General features: G+C 43.5%; 2 protein-coding genes across 5 annotated transcripts in view; both read right to left on the bottom strand.

Moving 5' to 3' along the window:
• wdr33 (WD repeat domain 33) overlaps positions 1-2,269 on the bottom strand; it is a 119,803-nt gene extending 117,534 nt beyond the window's left edge. For all 4 annotated transcript variants that reach the window (XR_005946082.1, XM_041213358.1, XM_041213370.1 and 1 more), the window contains exon 1: positions 2,144-2,269. The gene's annotated coding sequence lies outside the window, so the exon portion shown is untranslated. The remainder of the gene's footprint in view (positions 1-2,143) is intronic.
• Positions 2,270-14,662: 12,393 nt separating this feature from the next.
• Positions 14,663-20,582, bottom strand: polr2d (RNA polymerase II subunit D). Its single transcript, XM_041176027.1, has 4 exons — positions 20,481-20,582; positions 18,630-18,810; positions 17,035-17,130; positions 14,663-15,144 (listed from the first exon to the last, which is right to left on the bottom strand). Exons 1-4 carry the CDS (start codon positions 20,551-20,553, stop codon positions 15,066-15,068), a joined length of 429 nt encoding a protein of 142 aa, XP_041031961.1. The 5' UTR covers positions 20,554-20,582; the 3' UTR covers positions 14,663-15,065.
• Positions 20,583-20,823: the final 241 nt, after the last annotated feature.

Below are 20,823 nucleotides of genomic sequence, written 5' to 3'. Positions count from 1 at the left end.
TCCCATTCCCCTATCAGCCTGTGCTTGCTGAGTGACACTGGCTCCCAGTCAAGCAACATTGATTATAAAATTCTCATCCATGTTTTCAAATCCCTTCATGGCCTTGCCCTCCTTCTCTCTCTAATCTCCTCCAACTCCACAACCCTCTGAAATATCTAGCTCCTCTAATTCTGTCCTCTTGTGCATTCCCAATCATAACTCCTCCACTATTGGTGGCTGTGCCTTCACTTGTCTAGGCCCCAAGCTCTGGAATACCATCCATATACCTCCCCATCTCTCTATCTTGCTCTCCTCCATTAAGATGCTCATTAAAACCTCTCTCTGACTAAGCTTTCAGTCATTTGACTCCTTGTTGCTCAGTATCATATTGTGTTTTATAGTGCTCCTGAGAAATGCTTTGGGATTTTACAGGTGAATAAAAGTTGTTGTTGCAGTACCAAAGAGTTTTTGAAAATCTAAATATCACATCCAAAACAGTCCCCATACCTACTTATGTTAAAATTTCAAGTGACTCAATAAGGCTGCTAAAGCATGAACCTCCCTTTTGAAATCTGTGCTATTATACTTTCAGATTCCAGCCATTTTTCTATCACATTTTTGAATGACATAAATCAAGATTCAAGACAGAAATTGAAGAGATATGGTGGCAGTATGGGAAAGTTGCATTGAGGGAGAAGAAAAGCCATGAATCTAACTGAATGGTGAAATAGGCTTGATAGGCCGAATGACCCACTGCTGTACCTATGACGGTTCAATTTTCTTTCATGCCACCAAAATTTTCTGCTCATCCACGACACGATTACAGGAAAGCAACATGACAGACCAGCGGCAGTGGAAGAGTGTAGGGAAGTAGAACAGGGTACCATTACCAATAATATGAAATCTGACATTTTGTATTCTGATGGTGGTGCTGAAAGAGCAGCATGTAGATGAAAATTCAGAGAATACTGAATCAACGTTACAATTATGGACCATCCCTCCCCATCCTCCAAAAATAGTTTTCTTTTCCAATTCCGGGCTCAGGCCATTTTTCCCTGCATGTATAACTGAACAAATTTTCCCCGTCTTACCTGCCAATTTCATAATAATCAGGCATGTAATTTGTGCCACATTCATATCTAACTGCTGAACTTGGAGCCCGTTAAAGGGGTCACGAAATCTGACAGGCAACCCTGATCCATCTCTTTCCAACTCCCTTATAACCTCCAGAGGTTGCGCTGCACACCCAAATCTGCCAACTACCCAAACCTTCCGAGACTCAGGGCTTCTGTCACCCACCTCAAGAACTGGTCCCTCCCCTCTCCTCCCCGGGGCCCGGGTCCCTCCCCTCTCCTCCCCGGGGCCCGGGTCCCTCCCCTCTCCTCCCCGGGGCCCGGGGCCCTCCCCTCTCCTCCCCGGGGCCCGGTCCCTCCCCTCTCCTCCCCGGGGCCCGGTCCCTCCCCTCTCCTCCCCGGGGCCCGGTCCCTCCCCTCTCCTCCCCGGGGCCCGGTCCCTCCCCTCTCCTCCCCGGGGCCCGGTCCCTCCCCTCTCCTCCCCGGGGCCCGGTCCCTCCCCTCTCCTCCCCGGGGCCCGGTCCCTCCCCTCTCCTCCCCGGGGCCCGGTCCCTCCCCTCTCCTCCCCGGGGCCCGGTCCCTCCCCTCTCCTCCCCGGGGCCCGGTCCCTCCCCTCTCCTCCCCGGGTCCCTCCCCTCTCCTCCCCGGGGCCTTCCCTTCTCCTCCCCGGGGCCCGGGGCCTTCCCTTCTCCTCCCCGGGGCCCGGGGCCTTCCCTTCTCCTCCCCGGGGCCCGGGGCCTTCCCTTCTCCTCCCCGGGGCCCGGTCCCTCCTTTCTCCTCCCCGGGGCCCGGTCCGCCCCTCTCCTCCCCGGGGCCCGGTCCTCCCCTCTCCTCCCCGGGGCCCGGTCCTCCCCGGGCCCCGGTCCTCCCCTCTCCTCCCCGGGCCCCAGTCCTCCCCTCTCCTCCCCGGGGCCCGGTCCCTCCTTTCTCCTCCCCGGGGCCCGGGCCTCCCCTCGCTTCCCCGGGGCCTGTCTTTCCCCGGCTCCGTGCGCAAAATGGCGGCGGTCGGGTTGCGCCGCTCCGTCCGGGCTGGGATGTGAGGAGTTGTGGTGAACAGGCCGGGCGCTGCGAGCTGCGGCTCTCACACTTACCACGGGCGGCCTGGCTCACTCTGATCCCGCCCTAGTGCCGCTTCAGTGCCGCCGTCTGGATGGCCTCAGGCCGCGGCTCCGCGCACTGCCGCCATCTTCCACAAGCCCCCCCAGCGCCGGAACTGACGCCAGCGCGCAGGGCTTGCGTAGTCCCGTCGCCACCAGCGCGTGCGCGAGCCCGCACTGCGCGCCCCCCCACTGCGCATGCGTGCTTCTCACCGTCCCTTCAATAGGCTGGTGCCATGGTTATTAGAATCATATAAATGCCCAACATTTATCCACAAAAGCACAGGGTATAAATATAATCCTTGTGGTGTCCTCAGTCCGACTAACTCCACACCATTTGTTATTTGATGTTATTCAAAAAGAGCTAGGAGCTAATTTTTATGGAAATATATATCCTGGGGTGCCTCATTTCATTGTTGCACTGCAGTCATGTGTCAGTTATCAATGTATCAGTCACCAGCCACGTGGAGGGCAGGCCCTGGTGGAAAGTCTGGTGGCCAGGGAGGCGCCCCTATTTTGGCGCAGGGCCATTATTGTCCTGCTCCCTAAGAGGAGTAACCTCTGCCCGCTTAAGAACAGGGTGACCAACCATCCCGGAATTCCCAGGGTCGGGTCGTCCCATTTTTGGGGCATCCGTTCCCCATCCCTGCATCTGGGATGCTGTTTGTCACGTGTTCTCAATCATCGAATTTCGCACATGCGTACTGTGTTTTCCTCCCAGTAGGCACTCCCATATTACCACAGACCCAACAGCTCCCCCCTCCCCTGCTCCACCCCCCACACTCTCACAGCCTTCCTCATGTCCTCGCAGACCTGGCACGCTCTCACAGACCCGACCCCAACCAGCTCTCACAGGCTGGCCCTCTTACCGCTCAGACCTGACTCCTCCCTGCTCTTACTGACCCATCCTCCTCCCCTACTTTCACAGAACTAGCAGCCCTCCCCTTGCTCCAACAGGTTTGCAGCTCTCCCCCAGCACCACCCGCCTCCCAGCATCCAATCTAATACAAGTTCAGCAGCTGCCTCCCTGTTCTTACAGGAACTCCAGCACTCCTCTTCTCCAACTTCGACAGTTTTGCCAACGCTGACTCCCCCATTCTTATAGGTTTGCCAGCAGCCCCCATATCACTCCCACCCCACCCTCAAGCTCCCGTTCGGATACTAAAGTGGCTTTTAACATCTTCCCTGACAGTTGGTCACTCTGCTTGTCACGCTCCTCAGTACAGACTACAAGATTTATGGCAGGTTCATGTCTGCATGCCATGACACTGTGCTGGCCCACATGGTATACCCTGACTAGTCCTAGGTGATCCCAGGCTGGACAATCCATGAAAACATCCAATTGATGTGGACCCTGCTCCACCATTTGCAAGGGGCTGGTCTGTCAGTTGCCTGGATCAGGAGAAGGCGTTCGACAGGGCAGATCAAGAATATTTATTTTGGGCTCTCAGGTGCATTTCATCAGCCAGATCTGACTTCTGTAAACCACCATGGAATGTCTCATTAAGGTTAATGGTTCCTTGTTGAAGGCACCCCCTTCCCTGTAGGAGAGCAGTGCTGATGTTCAACCAGTTATATGCCATCTGTGTGGAGCCTTACTGCACATCTTGTGGAGGAAATTGATGGGATTGGCTCTGTGCAGGCCAGATGGGGAGGTCATTCTCTCAGCTTAGGCAAATGAAGTGCTCCTCATGATCACAGATTCTGTTGACCTATGAAGAATGTGCAAATGTCAACAGATTTACTCCACTGCAACCTCCACCAGAATCAACCGGGAGAAATGTTTTCTTAGTTGAGTCAGGGGTGGATTGACTTGCTGCAGAAGGGGCTGAGGCCTTTTGACTGGAGGACCACCACCTCTTATACTTGAGAGTCTATCTTAGCCCTTCCATGGAAACTGTGAACTGACAAGAGCTGGAGGCCAAGGTCACCACTCGCCTAGGTGCTGGACAGAACTGCTCTGAGTACTGGGCATGAACCAACTTGTGGTCACTGTGTTGTGGTACCATTTAGTCATTTTGATCCATTGCCAGGTTTCTCATCAAGATACAGAAGAAACTAGTGAACTACTTCTGGAACAAAAGGACCTCAAAGTAAAGGATCCGCTAGACAAGAGTGATCATAACATGATGGAGTTTCACATTCAGTTTGAGGGGAGGAATCTGGGTCTGAAACTAATGTCTTAAACAAAGGCACTTCTTAAATAAAGGTATTAAAAGGGTATGAAGACAAGGTTCAACAAAAGGGACTGAAAAAATTGGTTAAAAGGTAAGATGTTAGAGAACCAGTGGCAAACATTTAGAGATCATTCATAACTCTCAAGAAAAATATATTCCATTGAGAAAATAATGAGAAGGATGCACCATCTGTGGCTAACTAAGGAAGTTAAGTGTGGTGTCAAATTGAAAGAAAAGGCATACAATGCTATGAAGATTAGTGGTAGACCAGAAGATTGGGAAAATTCTAGAACTCCTCTAAAGAGGGCCAAAAAACAAAGGAGAAATCAGAGCATGAGAATAAACTAGCAAGAAATATAAAAACAGACAGTAAAAGATTCCACAAGTATATAAAACAGAAGAGAGTAGCTGAAGTAAGCATTGCCCCTTAGGGAATGAAACTGGGGAATTAATAATGTGAAACAAGGCAATGAATGTTGCATCTGTCTTCACAGTCGAAGACAAAAAAGCATTCCAAGAGCAATAGAAAATAAAGAGGGTAAAGGGAGGGAGGAACTTAAAACAATCACCATCACTAGAAAAAAAGTACTCAGAAAACTAATGGGACCAAAGGCTGAAGTGCCCTGCAGCTGATGGCCTGCATCCTAGGGCCTTAAAAAAAGTGGCTGCAGAGATAATTGATGCAATGGAAAGTTCCAGGTAGATTGGAAAACTGTTAATGTAACAGCACTATTCAAGAAGGGAAACAGAAAGCAAGAAATTGTAGGCCAGTTAGCCTAGCATTTGACATTGGGAAAATGCTGAAATCCATTATTAAGGAAGTAGTGGCTGGGCATTTAGAAAATCAGAACACTATCACAGTCAACATGGTATTTTGAAAGAGATAATGTGTTTGACAAATTTATTCGCGTTTTTTTGAGGATATAACAAACAGGGTGGATAAAGGGGAACCTATGCTGTATTTGGATTTCCAAAAGATATTCAATAAGATGTTATCACACATTAAGAGCTCATGATGTTGGGTGTAATATATTGGCTTGGATAATGGATTAGTTAACTCACAGGAAACAGAGTCAGGATAAATGAAAAATTTTTAGGTTGGCAAATTGTAACTCGTGGAGTGCCATAGTGATCATTGCTGAGGTTTCAACTATTTACAATCTATGTTTATGACTTGGATGAAGGAACAGAATGTATTGTGACCAAATTTGCTGAAGTTACAAAAATAGGTGGGAAAATTAGTTATGGGAGGGGCACAAAGAGTATGTAAAGGGATGTAGGTAGGTTAAGCAAGTGGGCAAAAATCTGGCAGATGGTGTATAATGTGGGGAAGTGTGAGATTGTCCACTTTGCAGGAAGAAAAGTAGAATAATATTTAAAGGGTGAGAGACTGCAGAATGCTGCAGTACAGAGAGATCTGAGTGTCATTGTACCTGAATTGCAAAAAGTTACCATGCAGCCACAGCAAGTAATTAGGAAGGTAAATGGAATGTTGGCCTTTATTGCAATGAGGATGGAATATAAAAGTAGGGAAGTTTTGCTACTACTGTACAGGCCATTGGTGGGAGCGCACCTAGAGTATTGCATACAGTTTGGTCTCCTTACTTAAGAAGAGATAGACTTGCATTGGAAGCAGCTCAAGAAGGTTCACTGAACCAATTCCTGAGATGAAGGAATTGTCTTATGAGGAAAGGTTGAACTAGTTGGAGTTATATTCATTGGAGTTTAGAAGAATGAGAGGTGATCTGATTGAAACGTATAAGATCCTGAGGGAGCTTGACAGGTTGGATGCTGAGAGGATGTTTCCCCTTGTAGGGGAATCTAGAACTAAGGGGTACAGTTTAAAAATAAGGGGCCTCCCATTTAAGATGGAGATGAGGAGGAATTTCTTTTCTCAGAGGGTCATTAATCTTTGGAATTCTCATCCCCAGAGAGCAGTGGAGGCTGGATCATTGAATATATTCAAGGCTGAATTAGACAGATTTCTGATATACAAGGGAGTCAATGGTTATGGGAGGCAGACAGGAAAGCAGTGTTAGGGCCACATTAAAATCAACTATTATCTCATTGAATGGTGGAGAGTCTCAAGGGACTGAATGCCCTACTCCTGCTCCTGTTTCTTCTCTTGCCTCTCTGTCATCCTAATTCCCTCTTCCTCTCTCATATTCACTTTGTAGCATGAGTGTGGTGGAGTATGAGGATGGGGTTGTGTGCAGTGGGAAGGTGTGTGTTATTATAACCATTTGCATTAAAAATAACTAACATAAATATTTAATGACATCCAATTTACATTGTTGCCCAGTCTATCTATATTGTCAGGGAAGAGAGACAGACTGAATCATCTAATTCTTCTAACCTTCTGATGCCCTAACCAGAGTGGTTTACTTTTGATAAGGCTGAGGGATGTAATTCTCATAACCTTGTTTACGTGAGATCAGTTTTCTCAAAGTCACTAGCAGCAGACTTTTTTGGATTTTTAAACCAGGAGCATTATTTATTCAGATACACAATCCTGGAAAAGGTTTCGTCACTAAGACAAACAGACACCATACACAAAAGAAAGATACAGTAAGGGAAAGGAGTTTCACTTCTACGAATATTAAAACTAAACAGAATAGTTAATAATTCATATGAATATCAGAGAGCAGGGAGAGGGGATCTTCCACTCAGGAGTTACAATCAGGTGGGTCCAGGTAGCTGAAAACAGGATTTTGTGGATCTTTCCACGGAATAAGAGATGCACAGCAAGTTGAGAAAGGCAGTCTTGATATTTGTAGCCAGAGGACCAGTTTGCTTTTCCAGGTGAATTTAGGATATTTTGGAAAACAAGTTTCGAGGAAGCTTTAAACCTGGGATGGAGATCAGGCCTGCAGCAAGATTTCTAAAAACATAGACCTATGACAGTAGCACCTTCAAAGCAGCATTTATTACAATGGTCATTACAAATTTACTTTGGGGAAAAGGGTCAGCTAAATTACTATAATAATATTTACCAATACTCAAATTCAGCCATCGCATTAGAACAGTGGGTGAGTTGAACCTTTCTGTATCTTCTCTAACAAAAACTAAATTGATTTTTATGTGTGTACACCCGATTATGTGTGCATCTGATTATGTTTATGTGTGAATGGCCCCCGACATGAAAAAGGTTCCCCATTCCTGCTTTAAACTTTAAACCTTGTGGCTTGATAAAAAGGCTAGATGGCCAGGTTTCTGCAATGACATTACATCTGCATTCTGCAGTACTGTCTGTGTCTTCTGCAAGCAAGGATTTCTAATTAAGGCTTTTGGAAAAGAAGGAGTTCCATTCAGGAGACAGGATGTCTGAAGCTTCATTGTCCTTGCTGTTTCTTTTTTTTTCCACACTGGGGGACAGTTTACTGTAGCCAAACCACCTAAACAGCATATCTTTGGATGGTGGGAAGAAACCTGAACACCTGGCGGAAACCCACGCAGACATGGGGAGAACTTCACACAGACAGACATTTGAGGTCAAGATCGAACCCAGGTCCCTGGAGCTGTAAGGCATCAGTGCTAACCACTGCCCCACTATGTCACCTAGTCCTTGCTGTTTTGGAGTGAGTCTTGACAATGGCAGGTGCGACATTCCACAAGGACTTGACCATTGTAATCTACTTTTAGAAGCTTCCAGGCGCTTGGCCAGCTTGCAGTTCCAAAAAGGTAGGTGATCTGAGCCAGCCATTTGAAAAACTCAACAATGTCCATTTTTAGAAAAAAGTAGTTTTTAACAATTTGTAATATTCTCATGTCTGCTCAACAAGACAATATCCTTATTAAAAGTATTTCCTGTATTCAGAACATTGCTTTCTGATTCTGTCACACTTCTGTGCTAATTTTCCAATCATTGAATAGTCTTTTGTGTCTTTTAATGCCTTCATGAGAGTTTTTGCTCACACATATCTGTCTCTCTCAAGAGTGCAGGCTTGGACTTGGTATTTTTGCCCAAAGCTGTGATGTTAAACAAAATATTGCAGATATTGGAAATCTGAAATAAAACAGAAAATGCTGGAAATACTCAGACAGCATCTGTAGGGGGGGAAACAGAGTTAATGGGTCCAATTTTAACTCATGTGCAGGTGAATGGGTTTTGAGTGAGTTAAATTCTCACTCAATGTTTCAACCTACAGCTTTAACTTTGTCTATCTCTCCACAGATTGTGTCGGACCTTCTAAGTATTTCCAGCATTTTCTGTCTTTATTTAAGCTTTGAGCTAAATTTGGAACATATTGTCTTGGCATGCAGAATCAACCTAATTTCAAGATGCTTTCAGTTAACTGTACCAATGAAACATTTTCCACCAACTAGCATTTTCTAAGTCAGTTATTTTTAAGAGCTTTATTCAGGTAAAATGTATGTTTTTATAAAAGAGAGGCTTTGTGTGTATGTTTAAGAGTGAGGAAACAGCACCACTGATTACTCAGTTGTTACAAATTTTGTTTGTGATCTATAAATTTCAGAAAATGTGCAGATGTGTGAGTCTTCCCTTCTTTATGCTACCACAAACATCAAAAACATTTTGAACTCAACTAATTTTTGCGCCTGTGATTAGTTCATAATTGGAAAAGGTAAATGCTCATTGCTTACAGTTGTGAGACATGTAGAAAAGAGGTATACCAGTAGAGAGGAAAAAAACAGATGGTGTCTGTCTTCATTATAATTTGCTTTTAATTGAATTATGAAAGCAAACAAAACCTCCGATGGAAATGGTTATGGAAAGAAGGGGAAGGAGAGAGGATCTCTCATCTCTCACCATCTGCTCTTGGGGGATTGAGTGGATAGCAGATTAAAGATGAGGTGAGTAAGAAAGAAGCATGGGGAGGGAAAGATACAGTGATTGAGTGTTTTAAAGGAGATGAGATAATGCATTGATGGAAAAGCAGGAGACAGGAATAGAATAGGGAATTCAACAAGGCAAACAGCAATAGGCAAGACAAGTAAAGATGAGACCATATTCTCTGACTTACCATGTGTCATGCCACGGGAACTGGTTAAGCAAAGCATTAATTTACTATTTAAGTTGCACGCTTATTTGAAGCATTGTGGTTGTTTGGAACTCTCTTCCTCAAAAGGCAGTGGAAACAGTCTTTAAATATTTTTAAGGCAGAAGTAAATAGATTCTTGATAAGTAAGGGAGTGAAATGTGATCTGGAGTCAGTGGGAATGTGAAATTGAGGTTACGATCAGATCAGCCATGATCTTATTCAATGGCGGAGCAGGCTCGAGGGGCCAAGTGGCCTACTCCTGCTCCTAGTTTGTATGTATGTATGCCTCTAGTTGGAATTTCAAAAGAATTCTGATATTTGAAAGCATAAGTTAAATTTTAAAAATTATCTATTTATTCCAGCATAGGATATGAGCATTAATGGCAAGGCCAGAATCATTGCCAGTCCCCAACTGCCCTTGAGAAGGAGGTAGGAATCATGGTAGTCGGTATCTTGTAGGTATATACCCACATTGCCATTAGGTATGAGTTCTCAGATTTTGACCCAATGACAATGAAGGAACCGCAAATTATTTCCAAATCAGGACGTAATATGACTTGCAGGGGAACTTGCAGGTGATGAGGTTCCCATGCACCTGCTGCCCTCGTTCTTCTAGGTGATAGAGGTTGCAAGTTTAGAAAGTGCTGTCAAAGGATCCTTGGTGAGTTGCTGCAGTGCATCTTGTAGATAGTACACACACTGCTGCCACTGTGTGTCAGAGGAGGAAGGAGTTGAATGTTTAAGGTGGTGGCTAAGGTGCCGCTCAAGCAGGTTGCTTTGTGCTGGATGGTATTGATCTTATAGAGTGTGGTCGGAGCTACACAGGCAAGTTGCATCCAGGCAAGTGAAGAATATTCCATCAATTACTGACTTGTGCTTTATTGTTGGTAGAAAGATTTTGGGAAGTCAGGTGAGTCACTTGCTACAGAATACCCAGACTCTGATCTGCTCTTGTAGACAGAATATTTATGTGGCTGGTCCAGGACGTTGATGGTGGGGATTCAACAATGGTAATATATTAAATATCACGAGGAGATGGTTAGATTCTTTCTTGTTGGGAGATGGTTATTGCCTGGGACTTATGCTGCGCAAATGTTAGTTGGCATTTATCTGCTCAATCTTGAATGTTGTCCAGATAATAATGAACAAGTCTTTTCCTGAACAATTGTGAATGGAACTGGACACCAGTACAAACTAATTAGGTTCAATGGGCTGTTTTTGTACTATAGGTTCAATCTAATGCTACCTTTCATTGAATCACAGCTGCAGCTGCATTCCTCTACCACTGGATGGAGTTGCTTAAGTTGCATATCCCGACTACACATTCCCAGAGTATATTCAACACTGAGGCACCTTCACCTTGTCATGCATTTCATGGGCAAAACCACAGATGGTCCATTAGAACTGCATTGTAAGTCTTGCTTACAGCACACTTTCAAGTGTCACAATTATTTCCTGTGTCAGTTTCTGCAACGCATTTTGTTAGTTATGCTCCTATAAGCAGCGTATCGTCTGATTCAGTGGAAGCGTCCCCATCAGAGATCAGCTACCGTTTACATTTTAGTTGAGCTTTTGACACCGTGCCACACAGATTAGTCCATAACAGTGGAATTCAAGGAATGGGGAGGAACTTTTGAAGTTCATTGTAAATTGAATGAATCAGAGGAAACAGAAGGGAAGTTGTACACAGACGAGAGTGGAATAGGCGAGTAACAGGATGCCTGAGGGATCCGTGCCAAAGTCACTGCTGTTTGTGGTGATCACAATTAGGATGACCAAAACCAAACTGTTGAAGTTTGCAGGTTTGGGATTGGTATAGAGATGGAAAACTGAGCTGACGAGCGGAAAATGCTGTTTGGAGTTTGGGGAAAAAATTGCCTTCCTTTAGTCGAACCATCAAAAATTTTACTTAGCCATCAAAATATTGTTCATTTCATTCACATCCACTTCAGGATCTACCACCTCTCTGATATCCTTTTTACTAAAGGTCAGCAGAAAGGACTTATTAACCACCTACAGCATCTTACGGTCAGCATTCAAATTGACATTCCTGTCCTCTTGGGGGGGGGGGGGGATGACCTCATTTTTAGCAATTCCATTTGTATTGATACAGAATATTTACTATTCTTTTTGATCTTATATATTAAAATAATTCTCATACTCTCTCAGTTTTCCATATCCTACTTTCAACCTCTTATCTCTTTTAGTTTGATCATTATTCTTAGAGTCCTTATAAGTTCTATTGTTCAATTTTAATTGGCTATTTATCTATAACATCTTAAAAGCATTAGTACTTTCCTTTATTTATTTACTTTTGCAATCTCATTTTAAAACATTCCAGTTATTCCAGTCGGTGTGCCAATTCTTTTCCAAGTTACTCAGCCAGCTTGTGCAACTGTATAAAGTCTGCCATAGACCAATCTAAATTTTGTACTGATCTTCTCCTTTACTTTGTCTTATTGCAATCTCTACTCCCTAAGCGCTCACTCACATTCAGTTCAGCTACCTAATCAATTTCCTGACTCAGTCTTATCGAGCAATGTCCACACCCTCGTAGGTCTATGAAATAGGCAACGCTGGTTTAAACTGGGACTTAAACCACCGGGATTGGGGTTAAAATGAGAGAATAGGATAAAAAATAAAAAGGATATTCTTTAAAACAAGAGATAGGATAATATAAGGGATATGGATTAAGTTGAGGGGACAAAGCAGAACTGAAGAAATTAGTGTTAAACTGAGGGAATGGGCTAATATATTGAATGGAATTTATTCCAAGGCTTAAGGTGCTTTTGGACAGGAGAGTTCACAAAAAAATGCCATTGGAGAGGGAAGTGAATTGAGAGCCAAGGTGATATTGTCAGGGGTGGGGGGGTAATAGTTTATCAGAACTATGGAATCATGCAAGTTTTGGCATGGGAGACTTTGTCACCTTGCCCCAGAGTATTTCTTCACTGCTTCCCAGCTCTTTCCTCATACCTCACCGCTGTGGCCTCTGTTGCTGAATCAGCAAACATAGCACAAAATCCTGGGATTTAATGTAGAATAAACTGTTCTGTGACAAAACATGCTCAATCTGATCTGGGAGAACTTCATTTGAAATATTGGTTGAGAAGAGAGCATACCTAAATGGCACAATGAATAGTGCTTTTCATTCTCCCCAAGTTATGTTTCAGTTCATTCCAATATGCAAAGATTCCACAACAAGTTTGATTTAAGACGAAGTGTTGTGAGGCTCAGGAGATTTCAGTCAGCACATGAAGCGTGGCTTCCAAAGCCTTTACCATAACTCAAAAATATGGCATTTTAAAATTAGAGCACAGAACTGGATGGCACCAGTACCCATGTTCAGTAGGTGAGCACCGGGGTGGGGGCGGTGCGGGCTGTGTTTACGAGACAGTGGAGTTAATGCTGAAAGCATCATTTGCTCTGAATATCAGAGGATCTGCTGGAGCTACTCATTCTCAAATAGATCTGGAAAGCTGAAATTCAAACCTGGCCTCACCAAACTAACTGTGTGCATATGGTCCCAGCCTCAATCCCAGTCTGTAACATTGCAAGATTTCTTGCAAAGATGAGTGGCAGGTCAGATGATTGGTCAGAACATAAAGAATGGCAGAGAATGACTAAAAGGTTAATCAGGAGAAAAACAATTACAGTATGAAAGGAAGCAAGCTGGAAATGTAAAAATGGATAGCATGTGTTTCTACAGGTACTATAAAGGAAAAAAGTAAAATGAGTGTTGGTCCTCTAGAGAGTAACATAGGGAATTAATAGTAGATAAGAAGGAAATGGCAGATGAAATGAACAAATATTTTGCTTCTGTCTTCACTATAGAGGATACAAAAAAACCTTCCAATAATAGCTGTAAATCAGGAGGCAGAAGGGAGAGGGGAACTTGGTGAAATTACAATCACTAGGGAAGCAGTACTGAGCAAACTGATAGAGCTGTGGGCTGACAAGTCTCCTGGTCCTGATGGACTTCATCCTAGGGTCCCAAAAGAGGTGACTAATGAGGTATTAGATGTGTTACTGTTAATTTTCCAAAATTCATTAGATTCTGGAAAGGTTGCATAAGACTGGAAAGTAGCAAATATAACCACTCTATTCAAGAAGGGAGGGAGGCAGAAACCAGGAAACAATAGTTAGATTTATGTCTGTCATGGGGAAGGTGTTAGAATCAATCATTAAGGTGGTTATAACTGGGCATTTAGAGAAACTCAAGGTAATCTGGAAGAGTCAGCATGATTTTGTGAATGGGAAATCATGTTTAACCAATTTATTGGAGTTCCTTGAAGGACTCACATGCGCTATGGATAAAGGGGAGCCTGTAGATGTGCTGTACTCCAGATTTCCAAAAGGCATTTGATAAGGTGCCACATCAAAGGTTATTGTGGAAAATAAAAGCTCATGGTGTAGGGTATAACATATTAGCATGGATGGAAGATTGGCTGGCTGGCAGAAAACAGAGTATGCATAAATGGGTATTTTTCTGATTGGCAGGATGTGACAAGTGGAGACCCGCAGGATCAAGTTGTTCTGGGGCCTCAACATTTTACAATTTATATCAATGACTTAGATAAGAGGAGTGAAGGCATGGTAGCTAAATTTGCAGATGACATAAAGATAGGGAAGGAAAGTATATTGTGAAGAGGACATAAGGAGATTGCACACGGATATAAATAGGTTGAGTGAGTGGGTAAAAATCTGGCAGTTGCAGTATAATGTAGGAAAATGTGAAGTCCTTCACTTTGTCAGAAAGAATAAAAAAAGCAGGGCAAGGAAAAGGGCTACAAAATTCCAAGGTACAGAGGGATCTAGGTTTTCTCATGCACGAGTCACAAAAAGTTAGTATGCAGGCACAGGAAGTAATTAAGGTTAGTGGAAATCTATCATTTATTATGAGAGGAATTGAACGTAAAAGTAAGGATGTTATGCTTTAGTTACACAGGGCACTGGTGAGACTATATCTTGAATATTGTGCTTATCAAAAATAACATAGTGGAGCCAAGCCCAACAGAAGGCAATGCCTTCAGTTTAAAGAGACACCTGTGCGTTTGCTGATATCTCTTCCTCTATTACTTTCCTGTTGAAGTACTGGTTAGAGGCAGTCCTATGCAGGTATTAGATACTATACCTGTACAGATAGTGTGTAGTGTGTGTGGGATAATGTGGCAGTTCAGTAAAATACACCTGGTCTACAAAACGTGCCATGTGCCCTATTTGTCTGCCATGGTCAATAGATCATTGCTGTGACCCACACAAATTTATGTACAAGGTATAACTTCATTTCTTCACTGACTTCTTTCAAACAGAATCAAACTTCAGCTGGGATCTGACTTGCATCCTCACTTTAATAAAACAATAAGGAGATAATGTCCTAAGAGCATTAGTCACAGGATTTGTGTGTCAAAAATGAAGAAAAATTTGACATACAAAATATCTAGCATCTGGACATCTGAATGAAAAAAGATTATTTTTTCCCTTCTGGCGATTCCAGAGTATATTTACAGTCTGGGCCTCATGGAATATGCTGCTGATTGAATCTGGATCTAGAACTAATCCAAAGGTTTCTCATCACATCCTCAGGTTATGTGATGTCACTAGCCTGGTTGAGCTTCAGCCCAATGCCTCTTCACCTTCACTCTTTGTACAGATAATTCTTAGCAGCGGGAAGCACCAGCACCAATGTTCAGTGGGTGAGCATCAGGAAGAGCTGAGGTGTAAAAGAAGCTGGTGCTAATACTGAAAGCTTCGCTTGGTCTGAATATCATCAAGGATCTGCTGGAGCTCCTCATCCTCAAATCGACCTTCTAAGCTGAAATTCAAAAAGTGGGTTTGGGGGTGGGGAAAGAGGGTGAAGGAGAAAAACATGAATATATTGCAATCACCATCACAGATAGGTACAATAAAAATCATCTACTCCACAAGCATATTTAAAATCGTCAGACCCTGAGGAAACATATCCAATGGAGCTCAAACAGGAGATGTTGGCACAGACCCATTGGTTTTAAGCTCAGTGCAGTCCATTCACAGGATAAGTCGCTATCATGGAAGTGGACTACACAAGTGTTGGAAGATGCTGGCGTGGTCAAATTCATCAAAAGCCGTGAAGAGGTCGAGGAGGGACAGGAGTCACAGGATATTAGAAATGGAGTGTGCTTAGAGGCAGATGAGTAGAACAGAAGATCTAAAAGGTGTTAAGATGGATTTTTAAAAATATATTTTTGGGAACATGGTGGTATTCTGAAAGGAAGGCTGTGAGCAAGTGTGTGAGTGTGTGTGTGCGTGTGTGTGTGTGCGCACAATTAAACTGGGGGAAGATTAGTAAAGACAGCTTGGCTGCGGGAGCAGAGAGATGAAAGGTAAAGGTGCTAGATGCATGCATTTGTAATAAGAGGCCATTCGTAATAAGTGGTGCTTAGAGCAATGGAGTCTAAGATCAAAGGGGAAAAGGATATTTAAACAAAGATGTTGAGTTGTGTTGGCTGTGTGGGGGGACATGCCCTGAGACCAGCTCTGCGCTGAGAAAAGTTGTGAATTTGAAGCAGCCATCCCATTTTAAGCCAGAAAAATTCTTGTTTTCAGAAAGCAGTCTGTTTCTGAACTTCTTTTAGTTTTCCACAGCAGAGTGCAAGAGACTGAGAAGTCATGTGGTATACTTTATTAAAGTGGCAGCAGTTTTTGTCTTGGGTAACATTACTGGATTTTTATGGTTATCATCTATAAGGGAGCTGTTGCCAAGCTTGTGTGTTCTGACCAAGTGGGCTTTTTGGAGAATGTTTTGTAAGATTGTTTCAACTGTGTAATTTTAATCTTGTGTGTTTAAGTTTTTTTTCTGGGACTCTATGCTTCTGTGGCATAGTTTTCCCCTCATTTTCAAAATACACAAAAAAAAAGTTATGATCGGCAAGACAAGTGGACAATCCTCTGGGATTTGGTTTGCTCAGAGGATAACATCTGCTACGGTCATAACAAAGGAGACAAAAGAATTCCACAGCTGGAAGATCCTTGAGGGCCCTTTGATTAGTACTGACCTCTAAAATGTTCGTGGAGCAGCAGGATCTGAAAGCAGCTGCCCATATAAAGGTTTAGCAAACTCAAGAGTTTGCTGCAATTGGCACAGAGAAGACAATGTGACCAATGACGAGGGTCTATCAGCTTATGGATCATGGAATGATCATAAGCCTTGTCCTGGAAGTGCAAACACTTATGCATTAATAATCAATGGGCTTTCCAGAGATCTTCAAAAACGTTTCATTTTAATTCCATTTCACTCTGAAAAATAAAAGTTAGACACTACAAAATTTCCTCTGCCTGGTAGAAAATGGCTTCACGCAACAGGTTTCCAAAGTCTGTGCTGCAGTTCATGACTTATTGAACTCTCGACTTCTTGTCACTTTTCAGTTTTTTCCAAAGAATGGATTTGAAAAAAGGGCTTGTTTTGAATGTTGTGCTTTTAAAGTAAAGCATCATCACAAGTTCAAATTGTGCACTTAGATGAAAGGTAGTTAATAAGCCAATGGAAGACTATAAACCATAAGCAATTTATTAACCTATCTTGGCAATCGATAAATACCTCACATTCATTGTGCTGGGCCATCTTCAATTCCTTTCGGCTGTTATTGGAGGCCCAAATAACCCAGTTTTGGAAAATAACCATAGAGTCTAATGAAAGTCACCATCTCAGAACAATGAGGGCACTGACCTGGGAATGAGAGCTTTGGCCTCCTCAGCTGTTTCAGGACACAGATTGGCCAGACTGGCCAGCTCAAATTTGTGCAATTTCTTCTGTAACAACAGACTACGAGAAAGAGAATACGAGAGTTATACTTCAAATAAAATGCACACGTGAACTCACTAGTTCAACTCAATCTTTCCACAAGAGCCCGTCGTCCCTCTGGATTCTACACAATCATTTCCACTGGGCAGAAAGGTCGCAATTCTCTGTAGATATTGCAGATTCATTCATCTGGCTTATTAGGACATTTGTTTCTCTATCCCCTTTCCCCATTATAACATCTATCAGATGACAGACTGGAGATGTGTACTGAGGCATTTGGCAGCATCAATCAGACTTGCAACATGGCTGACATACGTAGATAGAAAATGGCTGATATAGTATGCACTTTATTGTTCTTTATTCTTTTATGGCATGTGATTTAGGTGTTTATTGCCCATCCCTAATTGCTTGCTAGGCCATTTCAGAAGACAGTTAAGAGACACCCACATTGCTGAGGGACTGGAGTCACGTGCAGGCCAGACCAGGTAAGGATGACAGAGATCCTAAAGGACATTAGTGAACCTAATGATAGTTGTCATGGTTACCATTATAAAGACTAGATTAATATTTATTAATTGAATTTAAATTCCACCAGCAGCCATGGTGGGACTTGAACCCAGAGCATTAACCTGGACATCTGGATTACTAGTCCAGTGACATTACCACTACACCATCATCTCCCCTACAATGATAAGGGGTTCCTCTGAACTGGAACCACAAAGAGATAGAAGAAATAAGGGCTTGTCTGTGAAAGCTTAAGTAAGAGTTAGAAAAATAATTGATTACATATGCTCTTATTTCTTATTGTTTCACATTCATAGGTAAAATAATTGATAGTAGACTTTAGCTACTTTAGGAATAATAAGCAAATTACTGAAGGAAAGTAACTAAATGCAGCTAGGTATCGAGGAATGTCTCCTTGCAAATCACAGTTAAGAGAAATCCCAGCTGTAGTTGCTAACATTGTCCCCTTGCCTTCTTTTGGTGCAAAGAAGGATCGGTTGATGGAACACTCTTGGGTATAAATGTGAGAGTATGCTGGTGTAAGTGGGCAATCAACCATAGAGCATCCAAGGTTTTATCCAGCGGACTGGCTATTGGTAAGTACATGGACAGGTTATCAGAGGAGACCACTTGGCCCACCATGTCTATGCCAACTCAACGGGTTATCCAATTAGTTCTTGTTCCCCTGCTCTTTTCTATAGCCTTCTAATTCTTTTTTCCTTTAAAAATATTTATCCCGTACCCTTTTGAAGGTTTTGTCTGATTACAATTACTGATGTACCAATTTGAGGGAAGGCAGAAGCTAGAACATCTATTTCTTAAAGCCTTGAAGTTGCTAACCCTACATACTTAGGCAGAAGCCAAAATCATTCAGGGTACGCGCCACAGGATAATTCTATATTGATCTCACCGCCAGAGAAGATTTAATTAGTCCACTTGCCACTGCTTCTGCCTATAATTTGCAGCAGTGTGAATCTTGCTGTTCACTGAACATTTTAAAATCCACCTATACTGACCTCCTGACACTGGCGATGGTCTCCCTGTTTTTGAAGCGGCTGAATCTGGCTGTGTAGTTTAACGTTTTCATGAAGACTTCAGAGAGCTCCTGTTCGTCCTCCGCACTCTCATTCTGCTGCTTTCTATGTTCTAGCAGCATGTGGACCTCAGAGTTCAACAGGGTCTCGGAGCTTTCAAACTCTGTGAGAGCACAAAAACCATCCAACTGCAGCCAAACCTTCAGTCAGTTATCCCACAATAACCCTCCCAACCCAAATTGCTTCCTTGAATGATACACTGGAGTGCTTGAGCTCCAATATCTACCACCTGGCATCATGTTTACCACTTCTGTTCCTGTGTACTGGCTTTCCGTACTTAAAACACCCATAATAAGAGTGGGCAGTACAGTATTGTACACAAGTGGAGGGGGGTATAATCAAAGGATAAAGCCACCATGTCACATCCATGCCCTCCTCCCCCCCATTGAGTGTTTGCATGACAGTAGATGGTACATACACTTGAGAATGGGCAGAAAGCAATTAATAAATGTACAAAAAAGCATTAAAGTAAACAAGGATTTCCTTAAAGGGGCATGAAAGTGGCATGGATGACCTCCAACCCCAGAAATGACACCAACCACACTGTCACATTATTTGCTTTTCCCTTTTGAACGTAGTGGTCAGGAGCCCATACTGTGTTTCATGTGGCATTTTTTAAAAAACTTCATTTGTGAATTAACCAAATAAAAACACACACAGTGCGGGTTACTCAGCTGGAAATAAAACAGAGGGAGAGAATGATGAATGTTTTTTGTGACAAGGGAAGGCACACAATTTTCTCCACATTGCTCAGTTACAGATCACTGCATCTGTCTGCTGTCAAGTCTACACCAGGAAGAGATTTAAGGAGGAATGCGTAAGCCGATTTGATGAGATATATCTGACACTAAGAAGAGAGAGTGCTGGGCTCGTTTAAACCACTAATCTGGGTGAAATTATTTATTTTTGTTGGAATCCCAGTGTTATCACAGGCACCCAAGTCCAGCAGACATTGTTCCCAGGGGTTGGGGAGGGAGTTGCTGAGGGGGAGGTGGTGGGAGCTAGTGTGGAGAGGGGTGTTGGTGGGGTGGTGAGGAAGTTGCAGGAGATGGGGAGGGGTTTGTTTTATGGAAAGATTGGAACATGGGAAATATGTGTAGGCCATTCAGCCCTTGAGCCTGCTCTGTCATTCAACTAGATCATGGCTGATCTTCTGCCTCAACGTCATTTTCAAGCACTATCTCTATATCCCTTGATGACTTTAATACCTAAAAATCTGTCAATCCGTCTTGAACATTCTCAATGACTGAGCCCCTACAGCCTTCTGGGGTAGAGGTTTCGTAAGATTTACCACCAACTGATTGAAGAAATTGTTCCTCATCTCAGTCCTAAATGGCCTACCGCTTACTGAGATTAGGTCCCCTATTTCTGGAAACACACCCTCGCCCCCAAGAGCCAAGGGAAACTTCCATCTGCATCTATCCTGACAAATCCTGTTAGAATTTTGTATACTTGAATGATATTACATCTCATTCTTCTAAACTCTAGAAAATACAGGCCAAGTCTCCTCAATCTCAGTCATCAGTGGAGAGAAGGTTGGGGGGAGCAAGGAGGGGGGGAATGTGGGGTTGGGAGGGAAAGAGGAGGGAGGAGAGCCAAGGCGTCCTTCTTCCACCACCCATCTACCGCCCCCTCTCTCTCCCTCCTTTCCCCTTCCCCTAACCTCCCTCTGCCACAACCCTTCCACCCATACTCCCCCCAACCTCGCCGCCCCCATCTTCTGAATCCTCTGTCCTCTCGCCTTCCTCCACGGCTATCTTTCCGCTTGCGTACCTTTTGGAAACACCAGCTGGGAAGCGTCCTCTTCTACATCCCCGACCCGGGCTTCACTCCCACAGGCCGCCATTGTTGGCCCTCACTGACCCGGAAACAGACCCGGCGGCATGAACGCATGCGCAAAGTGATGTGCAGACTTTGCGCCGCCATTTTTGATACTGGCGGAACTTGGTTGTTGAATGGACTGAGAACAATATAGTCGTTGCCTGGATCCTATATTCTTCCTCTTTAACTCTTCTTGGAATGAGTAGCCCTTCCTGTATCATGATTCTAAATGACTGTGTCTAGTCCATGGGGAAGGATAAAGTGTGTCCTCAGTTTCTTTTTGCATGAGTAATGT

Source organism: Carcharodon carcharias, chromosome 2, assembly GCF_017639515.1.
Source record: "Carcharodon carcharias isolate sCarCar2 chromosome 2, sCarCar2.pri, whole genome shotgun sequence".
Lineage (NCBI taxonomy): Eukaryota > Metazoa > Chordata > Chondrichthyes > Lamniformes > Lamnidae > Carcharodon > Carcharodon carcharias.
The sequence above is the reverse complement of the archived record's forward strand: the minus strand, read 5'-3'. Positions and strand labels throughout refer to the sequence as shown.